The sequence below is a fragment of the Balearica regulorum genome, chromosome 20 (genome assembly GCF_011004875.1).
Source record: "Balearica regulorum gibbericeps isolate bBalReg1 chromosome 20, bBalReg1.pri, whole genome shotgun sequence".
Lineage (NCBI taxonomy): Eukaryota > Metazoa > Chordata > Aves > Gruiformes > Gruidae > Balearica > Balearica regulorum.
Genome location: NC_046203.1, coordinates 9,043,880 through 9,055,990, shown reverse-complemented (window position 1 = coordinate 9,055,990; position 12,111 = coordinate 9,043,880). Strand labels below are relative to the sequence as shown.

The following is a 12,111-nucleotide window of genomic DNA, read 5'->3' as shown; positions in this document are numbered from 1 at the left end:
TCTCCTGGGAGAACTACTGAACTGCAGCAGCCCTGGGGGAAACTGAGAATCAGCTGCCCACGAGCAAAAGAGAAGGGGAGAATCCAGCTTCATCTTTGTGCAACCCAACAGGGTGGAATCTACAGAAGGGGAGGGTCTGGTCTGCATCGCCAGCGAGCAAAGGCGAGGGAGGGCAGGAGGGAGAGAAGGGGCAGGTGTGGCTGGGAATTTACCCAGCTGCAAACGAGCAACACCCCCCATGGGTGTGAGCAAAAGCAAATGCAGGGCAGCTGTGCAGGAGCTTTGGCCCGGATGAGGGACCATGTGGGTAGGGGTGAAGGCAGAGTGGCTTCGTGCTCCTGGCTGCGCTAGCACAAAGGTGTCCGCTGCTCCTCGCACCGCTGTAAACGACAGCGCCGAGTACAGGGCTACGGAGAGCCCGGCTCCAAACATACGAGCGTGTTTGTTGAACTCAGGATGGGAAATGAATCCCCTCTGAGGATACTGGCTCGCTAAGAAGGTGTTCTGCTCCTTGTGGATTGCTGGAGCCAGTCTTCCTGCTTTCTCAGCTAATTCCCCATCAGTTTGCTCCTGATTTGTTCTTGCTCTGACAAGCCACAATGAATTGCACTGTAATTCCATTTCTTTCAGCATTTGAAATCCCATTCTACAAGCCCTGCTAATCAGGTGATGAAAATCTATAAGGAAACCTTCCCGGGCCACAGCCGGAGCCAGGATATCCTAAAGGCATCAGTCACGCAGTAAGGAGCGCTGGACCGCGGCCCCGGGGCTCGAAGGCAAGAGGAAGGAGGTGTCCGTGGGCCGAGCCTGCGGGAAAGGGGCTGGTGCCGGGGGGCCGTGACCCGCGGGAGGGGCTCGCACCGATACGTACACAGGCGGAGGGAGAGGGCTGCAGTTCGGGAGTCCGTTCTCATCGAAGGCATTGAGGTCACACCTGCACCAGTCTTCGATAACATCGCCTTTCCCCGAGCACCAGTATGAGCTCATCAGGGCTCCCTTGAAAGCCTGACGTGAGAACAAAAAGTGTGAACACGTGTGCTAAAAACTCAGTGAAATCCAGCCAGCGGCTCAGCCGCGCGGTGCTGAGCATCGGAGGGGGTGTGCACAGAGACGGGGATTGGGAAATCGGGTGGGGGGGGTCCTCCCCAGCTCTGCCACCGACTCTCTGCATGGCCCCGGGCAGGTCCCTTCCCCTCCCTGCGCCTTAGCTCCCGCCCGTCGCGTGACGCTGGTTCATCCCCGGGCGCTGCTTTTGGTGTGGGGACGGGGAGTGTCGCGCGATGCCTCGTACAGAGGGATCTCCTGTGACGGAGGACCGAGCTGCCTGAAGAAACACAAACATAAGCCCATTTGTGACCCTGGAGATGACACGTAGGGTACCTTTACACTGCTGTTGCGCACAATGAAACTCTTCCACGTGCCCATCCCATCACTGTTTCTGTACCCACAAATAAAGAAATTCCTACACCCCCAACAACGCAGACCATTTCCACCCTTCTCATAGGTTTGTAATTCATACGAGCTGCCTTCCTGCTAGCCAACTGCTGCTTTATTCACTTGCATAAGGAACACTCACAAGCAAAACAGCAGTATCTGAAAGAAAAAAATAAAATCTTGTAAAACGCTTGCAGGGTGTTCCCCAGCCAGGCAGCCTGTGCTGCACAGGCTGTCCTCAGCGTGACCAGCACCCCTCCCGACCACTCCTAATAATGCCAACGGATTCCCAGAACAACAGCTGTCCATCTGCCGGGATCTGAAGCCGAAACACTTTGACCGAATTCCCGAAGCCCTCCAGGTCCAACCCCTCGGTGTCTTCCCTGCGCTCATCCCACAGCTCAGGGTGCTCAATGTCCATCCCCACGCCGCAGGAACGGGCACCTCTCGCTCCGTACCCTGCTGTGGTTCAGATTTTATGGATTTATGGTGATTTCTCCTGCGACCTTTGCCTGTCGTGCCTAATTAAACCTCCAGCTTGGAAGACAGCATCTCTCCCTGCACACACCCGGCCAGCGGTAACCCAGACTCTCTGGGAAGCCACAACACCCTGCTCGAATAATCATAACACCAAAACTTCATCCACTAAACCAAACCTCTATATAATGCTTTTGACCTTTTAAAAGACACGTTTCGGGGCCGAAACGCCTTCACGGGTCCTCATCCACGTAGAGCAGCCTCGCTGCCAGCCCCCGCGCAGCCCAGCTCGCAGCGGCACGATTCCGCCCATTCAAAGCCGCCTGCGGATGCCTGGTCCCGGCGATACCGCCCGCACCGTCAGGTTACGCCTTAAAGATAAAAATGTGCCCTTTGAGGAGGACAGGGACGGCTCCAGCGGCTGTGGCATTTAGCAGAAAACTAGGAAAATCGCCATCCCAGGGAGGTTTATGAAAAGAGGAGGTATAAATAGAGCCTGACGTCAGGGCTCCCATTGTCCGGGGTTTTGTTGCTCTCCCCAAACACCTCGAGCACCTTTAACGAGGCGCCTTGAGGTTCTCGCGTCTGAAACGTTTTCTGCTTCCAGGCATTTACAAAACGGGACTGTTCCAGAAAAAGAAAAAAAAAAAAAAAAAGGAAAAAAAGGAAGGAAAAAACATGTGAAAGAGAGAAAATGTGACGTTATTTTATTTTGTTCTTTAGAAGGTAATTGAAGCACTGGGCTGGAAAGGGCATTGCAAAGTAATTGGAGAGCAGGGAAGACAGAGAGGAGTTTATCTGACACATGGATAAATGGGTGCAGATACACTTCTGTAGAGAGCCGCGGGTCGGTGCAGGACAGAAACAGAAAGCGATGCACGTAGATGGATGGGGGAGCGTGTGCTCTCCCTAGGAAGCAGGATAAATACATACGTTGTGGGTACGTGGGTGCACAGACATGCACTGTGCTTGAAGACAGATGTTGGGTGATCCCTGGAAGAGCCGCACCGTCACACCGATGGCACCACTCTGCCGTCACCCTGTCCCCGGCCCCGCCGCTCTGCAGGCTCCCTGCCTGGCCCCTGACCCAGGGAAGAAATCCCACCCGCCCCATCCGTGCCCTTTAGCCAAACCCGATGGACAATTCCCTCCTCCTATTTTCTTTTTTCCGATGGTAAGTGCAAGGCTGGATGAGCAATCCCCTCTGCTTTGCCTGCTCAGCCTTGCGCACATTTTAATTAGATTCTGCAGGTACCCAGCCGTCATCTGCCTTGTGTCAACCTTCACACAAACGAGGTTAGCTAATCGATGCGTCCTTCAATTGCACTCATTAAGGCGAGCGCACCTACGCGCGCTAACCAGGTTACTCGGAGCACGGCTAGCCCCCGGTGCCTGCCTCCGGCCGTTTTCCAGCAGCCGGCTGACGTCAGGATGGGCTGGGGCGGCCGGGCAGCCAGGACTTGCCTTTCCTCGCTTTCCAGAGGGATTTCTAGCCAGCGGCTTCCAGGACTTTCCTGCCGGCGCCGGGAGCACATCTCGAAGAGTCAAGAGCGAACCGACGGGGGGTAAACGGGTAAGGTCGTGCAGAAAGAAGGGATGAAGCTCCCCGCATGAGGATGTTCACCCTTGCTTTAGGGTACACTCTCCGCAGGGACACCAGCCTGCTCCCTGGGGACACTTGCTCCATAGAAACTCCAGGACAAACAGATGGTCTCCGTGAGCTTCGAGGACTCTGTGGTCCTCCCAGCGCTGAAGCCAGGTGCAGCTTTGGCTGAAGTTCACACACAGCCCACCCTTCCTTCCTTCCTTCACCTCCCCCAGCCTGGACCAGGCCCCAGCAGAGATCCGCAGTCGAAGCCGCCTTCCCTTGCAACAGCAATGGCTTTAACCAGCCCAGCCCCAAAGGCACGCTGCAGGCACCTGCTCCTCCGCAGGTGGCAACCACATGAGAAGGTCTCCTTTCCTCCCTCCTTCTGACAGCAGAGCTCGGGAGGTACGGGACTGCTCACACAAACGCAGGCGAATGGCAGCTGCCACCTAAACCAGGAGCCCAAGGGCACAGGAGGACCAAGAGCAATGGCCAAAGGACACAGTGAAGGTGCTGAGACCCGTCCCATGAGCAGCTGCAGCCTTTGGGAGAGCTGCAGATGGGAACGCTCAGGGACCTTCCTGGTCTGCGGTGGCCAAGGACAACCTTCCCCTCCTGCCTTGGAGTGGGCGCCTCCACATCTCCTGTCCTTCCCTGCTGCCACGCTCGGCAACACGCAGCAAACGTTCTCCTCCCTGCCAGGAGACAGCACATACAACAAGACAAGACCACCATCTCCAACACGACCATCTCTGCATCAGACGCCTCGCCGCGGTGGTCACACCAAGCTACCGACCTGGGAAAAGCCAACGGGCTCTGGAAGCGTGAAGGGCTTCCCAGGAACAGCCCTGCCTGGTGGGGGTGCCAGAGCAGCCCCCAACGTGCCATCCTGTGCTCGCCAACCACTCCCCGGGATCTCAACGCCCCTCTGTGCCCTAAGGCAATTTTATCTTTCATTTAAAAGTATCCAAATTGTATTGTTTCCCTGTGAGTCAGCCCATTTAGTTTATGTCCTTCAGTGCCAGAGGGGAAATTTATGAGATGAGAAACTGGCTCGAAACATTTATTTTCTAGATGACGAGTCATGCCATTAGATATATAGCATTATGAATCATAGGAACAGCATCTAATTTGCTCTTAAAGGTATAATAGGTCCGACTCCCCACACCCATACACACACATATATTGGATTGATAGTTCCCCCATAGGATGGCTAGTTCATTTGTTTTGACACGAGCAAGACTTACAGGACCATAAAGTCCCATCTTACCATAAGTTAAGCCTATTCATAAAAAAAATATTAGGGAAACAAATGATCAGCTAAGCACATTTATCCTACACTCGATTGCATATGGATCTTTCTCCTGTTGTTATTTGTGCTCAGGGGGAGGCCATTTGGCCCCGTTTTATAGCTTAGACGCTCTGCAACAGAACATAGAAGAACATTTCCTTTGTCCTCTGTTAGACCTGGCTGATGGAGGGAGAAGCATTAAGTTATTTCTGACCGTGGGTTTTCTGTTGATATCCCCGGAGAGGTAAATTATAGGACGTGAAGGAACCTTTCGGATCAGCATTTGCAGGACTCAGCACACACACGGGGGCTGGTGTTTCCAGATGGGGTACTGGAAAGGGCATGTGTTGGGTGCTTATCCGTGAACATCTGGTCTTCTCCACAGCTGACAGGGATATGAAAATCTGGCTCAATTGTTTCTTTGAGTCTGGGTTACTTTGTGGTTGGTATGCACACCTCGGTTTCTGGAAAAATTAAAATGGAAATATAGGGAAATGAAAAGCTGACCACGAATGAGCATGCAGGCTGGACATAGATAAGCTGGAGACATCAGAGAAGACCTAGAGCTGGTAATTTGGTACATTTTGGGTTTTGCATATGTTTCCCTAGTCTTTGTTTGCTTGTTTGTTTTTCTTGTAAAGGTAGAAGGAAGGGAAGAGGGGTGGAAGCAGGCTGGGTCATGCCAGCCGTCAGGCTCAGCCTCACGTCCAGGGACACAGCAGCCAACGGAGACGCTCTGTCCCTTCCTGCCTGCAGGATGGAGCTGGTGCCCGCAACACCACCACCACCCTCCCCTGAGCGCAGGCAGGTGCCACCGGAGGAGGCGGAGGGACGTCTGGCAAGGTGCAGCCCTGTCCCACCTACCAGCAGGTCCAGTCACCCAGCGATGCCACCCCATGCAGTGCCTGACACAACCCAGCCACTGACCGGAGCTCCCGGACACCGCCGTGCTCCAAGCGGTCTGTAGACGGCAATAGCAATACTGACTGTTCATCAGCGGAAGGAAGACTATGGGATGCAGGCTCGAGCAGGGATTTCACAGCCCGAATGGGATGCTACCGTGACGATAGAGTGGCTGGAGGAAAAGCTTCCCATGCCCTTACAGTAATGCTCAGTGCTGTTCACAGGAGATAAATGCTGCTCCTTAGTCTAGACATCTCTGGAAGGAGGGGAAAAAAGAAAAAAAAGAAGAAAAAAAAAAAAGGAGGAGGAAAACTAAGAATTTCCCAGGCCAGAGACTCTTTCCAGGATCACGCAGTTCGCGTCTGAAAGTCTGCTCCAGGTTCACAGCAAAGGAGGATGAAGTTCCCTACTGCTGTTGGCAGGTGATCTCATCTTGGGCTGCTCACACCCTCCCTGCCTCCGGCTGCCTGTCCCCGGGGAGCAGGATCACCAGCACTTCATCCTGGGAAGGCACATCAGCGGTTTGCCGGAAAGGTCAGGGTGCTGGAAGGGACCCAGGGTGGGCAGCATCCTGGTTTCTGTTATTTATGGGATCCGAGGGAGCAGCAGAGGACACTGTAAAACCTGGCAGCAGGGGAAATAAAAGCCTTTGTGCTGCAGCGAGAGTCCCGTCCCGGGGAGCCAGCTCTGCTTTCACACCTCGGCTACAAAGCTCCCCATTATAGCAGGATCGGGGCGGTTACAATGCGGCTATTCTTCCCCTGGTAACGCGAGTCGGATGTGGGCTGGAGCTGCAGCAGGATGCTCCAGCGTGCGAGGAGCAGGACAAGGGCCAATTAGCAGATATTAAAACAAAGCAAAACCAAATAAAAAACCCCACACCCCAGACCAAAACAAAACAAACCCCCCCCCCACCTCACCTCAATAATACAAACGCTGTCCCCATTCGCCCTGGCTCCCTTTCGGCTCTGGCAGTGCAAAAAGAAATCCCTGGCACCGGCTCTCCACGCCTTCAGGGGCTGCTTCGGGGAAGCTGCGTGAGTGCAGGGAGGATTGCCGTCCTCCAGCAGCTCTGCCATCGGCTGCTGCAGGGGGGCCAACGTGAGCCCACGGCCCCGGGGACGCCTCTCGCACTGTCCCCACAGCAGCCCGCAAAACCTCCCCCTCCTCCTGCCAGGCCCAGGGGCAGAGGACACCAGGAGAACCAGCCCTGGGACCCAGGGCGCTGGGAAGGGGCCAGCTATCTGCCCTCCTGAACAGGATTCCAGGGGTACGGCCAAACTCTTCCCTGAGCGACGAGCCCCAGTTTGACTTCTCCAGCCTCTGCCTCAATTCCTCTGTCCCTCCTCCTCAGGCTCATGTTCCTGCTCAAGCCTAGACCGATCTGCTCCAGGCACGTCTCTGGTCTCCACTTACAGAGCTTTGCTGCCCTAAGGGCTGACCCGGGATGGCCGCAGGGACAATGTTTACCCAACGGAGCCAAGGGCTCCTCTCCTGGGCACAGTCATGATTTCACAGCCAGCAGCAGAGCCCCGATGTTGCCCAACAAGGCAATCTCCTGCTGCAGGAGCACAGGGTCTTGGGGTGCCAGCACCAGGATCCTGGATTTCCCACATGTGTTCTTCTCCATCTACTGTGCCCTTTGAGGGCAACATCAACACCAAAGGGGGGGGTGTCACAGCACCAGTGATACAGTTGGACACTCCAGCTCCTTGCCCAGGGGCTGGAGAGTCATAATGGTGAGCCCAGTCTGCACAGAACAGGGTGGGCTTCCCACTGCCCTGACGGACAGGCGGCGATGGAGGTACGATGGACACATTTCACCCGGTTGTGGGCCCTTTAGACCATCCATCCTGGTAAGTCAGGGTTGGTATAAATGCATAGAAGGGCTCCAAGGACACAGCCAGGGCACAGCTCCATTGCACTGTGCCTCACAAACAGCAAGTGTGAGACAACCTCGACCCCGAGACCTGACCAAGAACCACCAACAGGAGACATCAAAACCAGCTACTTCTGCTGAAATACAGCCACTGGGGCAGCAAGGGCATGGAGATCAGCTGGACCCAGGAGGAAAAGCAACACCAGCGTGTGCAGGTCTCTCTGAAACCGCCACTACCACTTTGCCATCGCCTGTACGAGCGGCTAGCCTGCTCCGGCGGGGGAGAAAGGACAACTGATCCCATCATCATCACTGCATCCTCAGCGTGAGCTGAGAAGCAAGTAGTTCGAAGGATGGGACGGATGAAAAAGGAGCATTCCCCCCACTTGTCCCTGCTTGCCTTCTAGTCCGTGATAACTCAGCTGAGTTATCCGGCTGGGCTCAGGCAGCCGTGGGAGCAGCACTCCCGCGGGACACGAGCACGGGCTGGGCATGCTCGCTGCCCGCAGCTCCCCTGGTCCTCACTCCCAGCCGAGGCCACCCTGCCAGCCTGGGGACACTGAGCCCAGCGCTGGCCATGCTCTGCTCAGCGAGGGATGGCTCCTCGGGGCCAGCGGCTGCTCGCAGGCAAGGGGTGGGAAGGAGCGATGGGGAATTTTGCTCTGACGTTGAGCTGCCGTCCCAGCCGGTGACCTCGCAGGGGCTCTGCTGGCCCCCGGCATGCTGGCACTGCTGGCACAAGCACGCTCTGGTCCAGGCACAGGCAGAGAAGCAGCTCTCGCCGAGAGCCCTGCCAGGGTCCCGGCCACGCACCGGGCTCCTGCCGAGGCTGATGGGGCCGGCAGCACCGGGACCTGCACCCCAGCAAGGCTCCACGCCGCGGGCTGGGTCCCATGTGCCACAAGGAGGCCGTGGCTGCAGGCAAATACTGAGATTACTTGATTTTCAAATTAAATCAAGGTCCTAGGGGGTCTTCTAAAAATCCAGGCTCAACGTCCACTTGTTTCCTTAAAGACAAACAACAGGGGTCTGAGCCCCTTTCCCACTAGGGGTGAGACCGATCTCTCCTGCCCCCCTCACACACCACCCTCCGAGCACTTCTGCAGCTGGCCAACGTGCTCTGCGGGAGGAGCTTCGTGCTTGTTTCGGGTTTTTTGGGGGAAAGGAACAGACCACAAACAGGAGGGACCACGCTGCCAAACATGCTGGCCCCTCTCCTCCCTACCGCTGGCCACGGCTGCCCTGTGGCTCCGGCCACGCACACGTGCATCCCCGTCAAAGATGCACTGAATCCTCCAGGTCTCAGTGCGGCTCCCTGGGCCGGTGCCGGCAGTGGGAAGGGTGGGGGCAGCAGGGCACCCCCCCTCCTCCCGCTGCCTCTCAGGGTTAGCTGCCGGGCTCACCTTCCTGCGGCCCGGCCAGGGGACGTGCAGGTTTGCAGCATACGCAAACCTGGGCTCTCAGCCCGTGCCTCTTGGTGGACTCCAGGGCCATGCTGGGCAGTACGAAGCATGTTGGCCACCGCGTGGGGTGAGGGCAGGCAGGGAGGAGGAAGGCCACCAGAGCCCGGCACTCTTGTAGGGTGACAGGCAGCTCTCCTCTCCTCTGCCTCACTAGAGGGAAACCAGCCAGGGTCACCACATCTCTCTCCTCTCTCATCACTTGTGCTCAGCAGCATCCTGCCCTTGGGGTGTCGAGGGCATTTTGCCAGCAGAAAGCCCCACGACGGATAGACGCTCTTTGCTGTTGGGCCTGGCCAGTCACTGACACAGTTTCTTCCACAGTCCTGCAGTGGAGAATCTCCTCCAGCTCCATCTGAACACAGCAGTGGGGGTCCACTCTGATGCCTGCACTGCCGCAGAGCACAAGCGAAGCAGAAGAGAGATGTGGGCAGACGGCGGCGACCAAAACATGATGCAGGTTCCAGAAACATCCAGAGAAGTCACTGCCAAGGTCACAGCTCTCCGTCTCTTTACGTCACTTGAACTCACGTTGTGAGCATTTTGACTTAACAGCAATGGTGCTATAATGGCACCGATGCTCTAAACCTGCTCGGACTAGTTTAATCTCACCAGCAGACCCAGACTGGCGGAGAGAGGACTCCAGTACTGCCTCTGTTCTAGCAAGCAATCCTTCCTCTGTGAAACCTTCCACCCACAGCCACAACGCCAATGAAAAAGCCACTCAACAAAGCCCTTCAAAAGGTGCTTGGACTTTCAAACGCATCTCCTTGACCCTGGGAAGCTCCTCACCCACCCCAGTGCTGCCAAAGTCCCCAGCCAGGCTGCAGCCATCAGTGACTGTGCAAGTTCTCTGACCAACGCCGTCAAACCGCAGGAGGAAACAGAAACACCTCCGAGCAGGGGCTAAACATGTAAAGTTTCCGTTGCACGCAAGAAGGACAAGAGGGGCCATCAATAACTGGCAGTGCCCTGCCCCACTGTTCCTCCTCGCTGCTGGGAGCGGGAGCGGTGCTTGAGCAGGACTGGGGAGACAGACCAAAACCCTGCTGATCACACAGCTGAGAGTTTCCTTAAGCTCACAGCACAAATGCCTCCGGGAAAACGTTCCCTGAGCAGCAAAAGGCAAAACCGGTCTCCCGGAGCCCTTCTAAATTTCAAGCTGTTGCATCAAAGCAAGAAGAAAACAGCAGTTCCCAATGACATGGAAATAAAGATGTTTCCAACTTGTATCACATGGGCAAAGCAATATATTTTCACCTAATCTCCCTCTTAGAAATGGTCAGTTTTAGCTGAAATCAAACATGCATGCAGAGAAAAATCACAAATCAGCCCAAGGCAGACACCCAGCATGGAAACTTAAACCCCGGCACTTAGAGTCTGGCAAGGTCACGAGCAACTGAGAACATGGCCTTGTACAGCACGGCAGCTGTAAATTTTAAAAAGTGCATAGCTCACTGCATTGAGGCAGATGAAAAGACAAACCTACTAAAAAAATCTAGATATACTGAAGTGGGCAAAATGTCTTTACCTCTGTCTTGCCTCATCTCTCCTGCTAGGCTTTTATGGGAAAACTTTCAGCAAACTGTACAGAAGTTAGTATCCACCTTATTAATGACCTTGCTTTCTCTCTGTACACATAAATAATTGTCTATGCGGACATATATATGTATAAGCAAAGAGAAAGATCTTCATTGTTTACAGTTATTATTTTTGTAATACTACAGGGGAATTGGGATCTGCTTGCAGTTCCCATAAGGTCAGCATTTGCTGTAGCAATTCAGGATTAGCCACACGAACGGGGAAACGCAGGCAGAGGAGCGCTCAGCTGTGGACGCTGTGCTCGGAGGTGCGGGACTTGGCGTGCACGTGTGCGTGTGTGTGTCCAGCTCACGCTGCCGGACTGGACACGGCTGTCCCCGGACAAAGGGCTCTTCCTTTGCTCCAGGCATCTGCAAATCTTGTTTACGCCACAGGCAAACGCCGCTCTGCTGGTGCCTGGGATGCTCCTCTGGCCTCCCACCTCATGCTGAAAAAGGACGTTTCATCACCCAGACCGTACACGAGATGCTCCTGACAGCACCTGCCCTTTGGGAGCCTATCCCAGCGCGCAGGGCGAGGAAGCGGTTCAAGCCGGTGGCTTTCTGGCACACTTGCAGGGGACCAGGACACACCGCTGGTGACCACTGGGTCTTGGTGACAGAGTGATGCCCCCACAGTGGTGGCAGCTTCCCACCGCCTCTAGACCTCTTCCCCTTTTGTGGTCACCCTCCCGCCCTGCTCACGGGGGAAGGCTGGGCATCCCTCGTCCCCGAGCTCACCATGCTGCGAGAGGCACAGGGACAAGTTCTCACACAGGCAGCGCTAACCCCGCACCAAACCACCCTCACTAGGGCACGGGCATGGCTGCTGTCAGCTCCATCTCTTCTGGAGAGGTGGGTGCAGCTTTGTCCAGCCCACGCTGCCCGGCAAAACCTCCAGTGCCGAGAGGCGAGGTTTGTGCCGTGGCACCGGCAGCGGTGGATTACAGCCCCCAGGCACCAGGGCTCGTCCCGGCCCACGAGGATGAAGGGCAGCAGGGGGAAGAGAGGGAGAGAAAGAAATATCCTGCGGGAGAGAGGCTGATGGAGAGAATGGTGAGAAGCAAGCTGGGGAGGAAGGGATGGAGAGCAGGACAGCAGATCAGGTGAAGGTTTAAGTGAGCAAGAATGGGGAAAGGAAAGTGCTGGAGCTGATGCAAGACACGGGATTCATGTTGAGGGAATGGCCAGGAAAGAGAAGGAGGGACAGGGAAGGTAAAGAGCAGTCCCTGTCCTGCCACAGCAAGGGTGGGGATGGCCCCAGATGGGCTGCAGGGACGGGGCGGGTAAGAGGGCCTGGCATCAAGAGAAGCCCACAGCCAAAATGAGCCCCAGTCCAGCTGCATGCTGGGGGTCAAAGAGGACAGCGTGTGCCCACCTGCCCCCCACCCCAGGACCTGCCACTGTGGATGGAGCAAGGTGACCCGTCCTGGCACGCGCAGCTCACTGCCAGCTCCCGGTGTCCCCTTAGCACCTGCTCCAGCAGCACCCTCCATCCT

General features: G+C 55.9%; 1 protein-coding gene across 4 annotated transcripts in view; it reads right to left on the bottom strand.

Moving 5' to 3' along the window:
• The window catches only part of ASTN2 (astrotactin 2), a 357,282-nt gene that overhangs the window by 89,710 nt on the left and 255,461 nt on the right, over nucleotides 1-12,111 (bottom strand). For all 4 annotated transcript variants that reach the window (XM_075772822.1, XM_075772823.1, XM_075772825.1 and 1 more), the window contains one exon: nucleotides 872-1,005. In XM_075772822.1, the coding sequence (XP_075628937.1) occupies nucleotides 872-1,005 (134 nt within the window). The remainder of the gene's footprint in view (nucleotides 1-871; nucleotides 1,006-12,111) is intronic.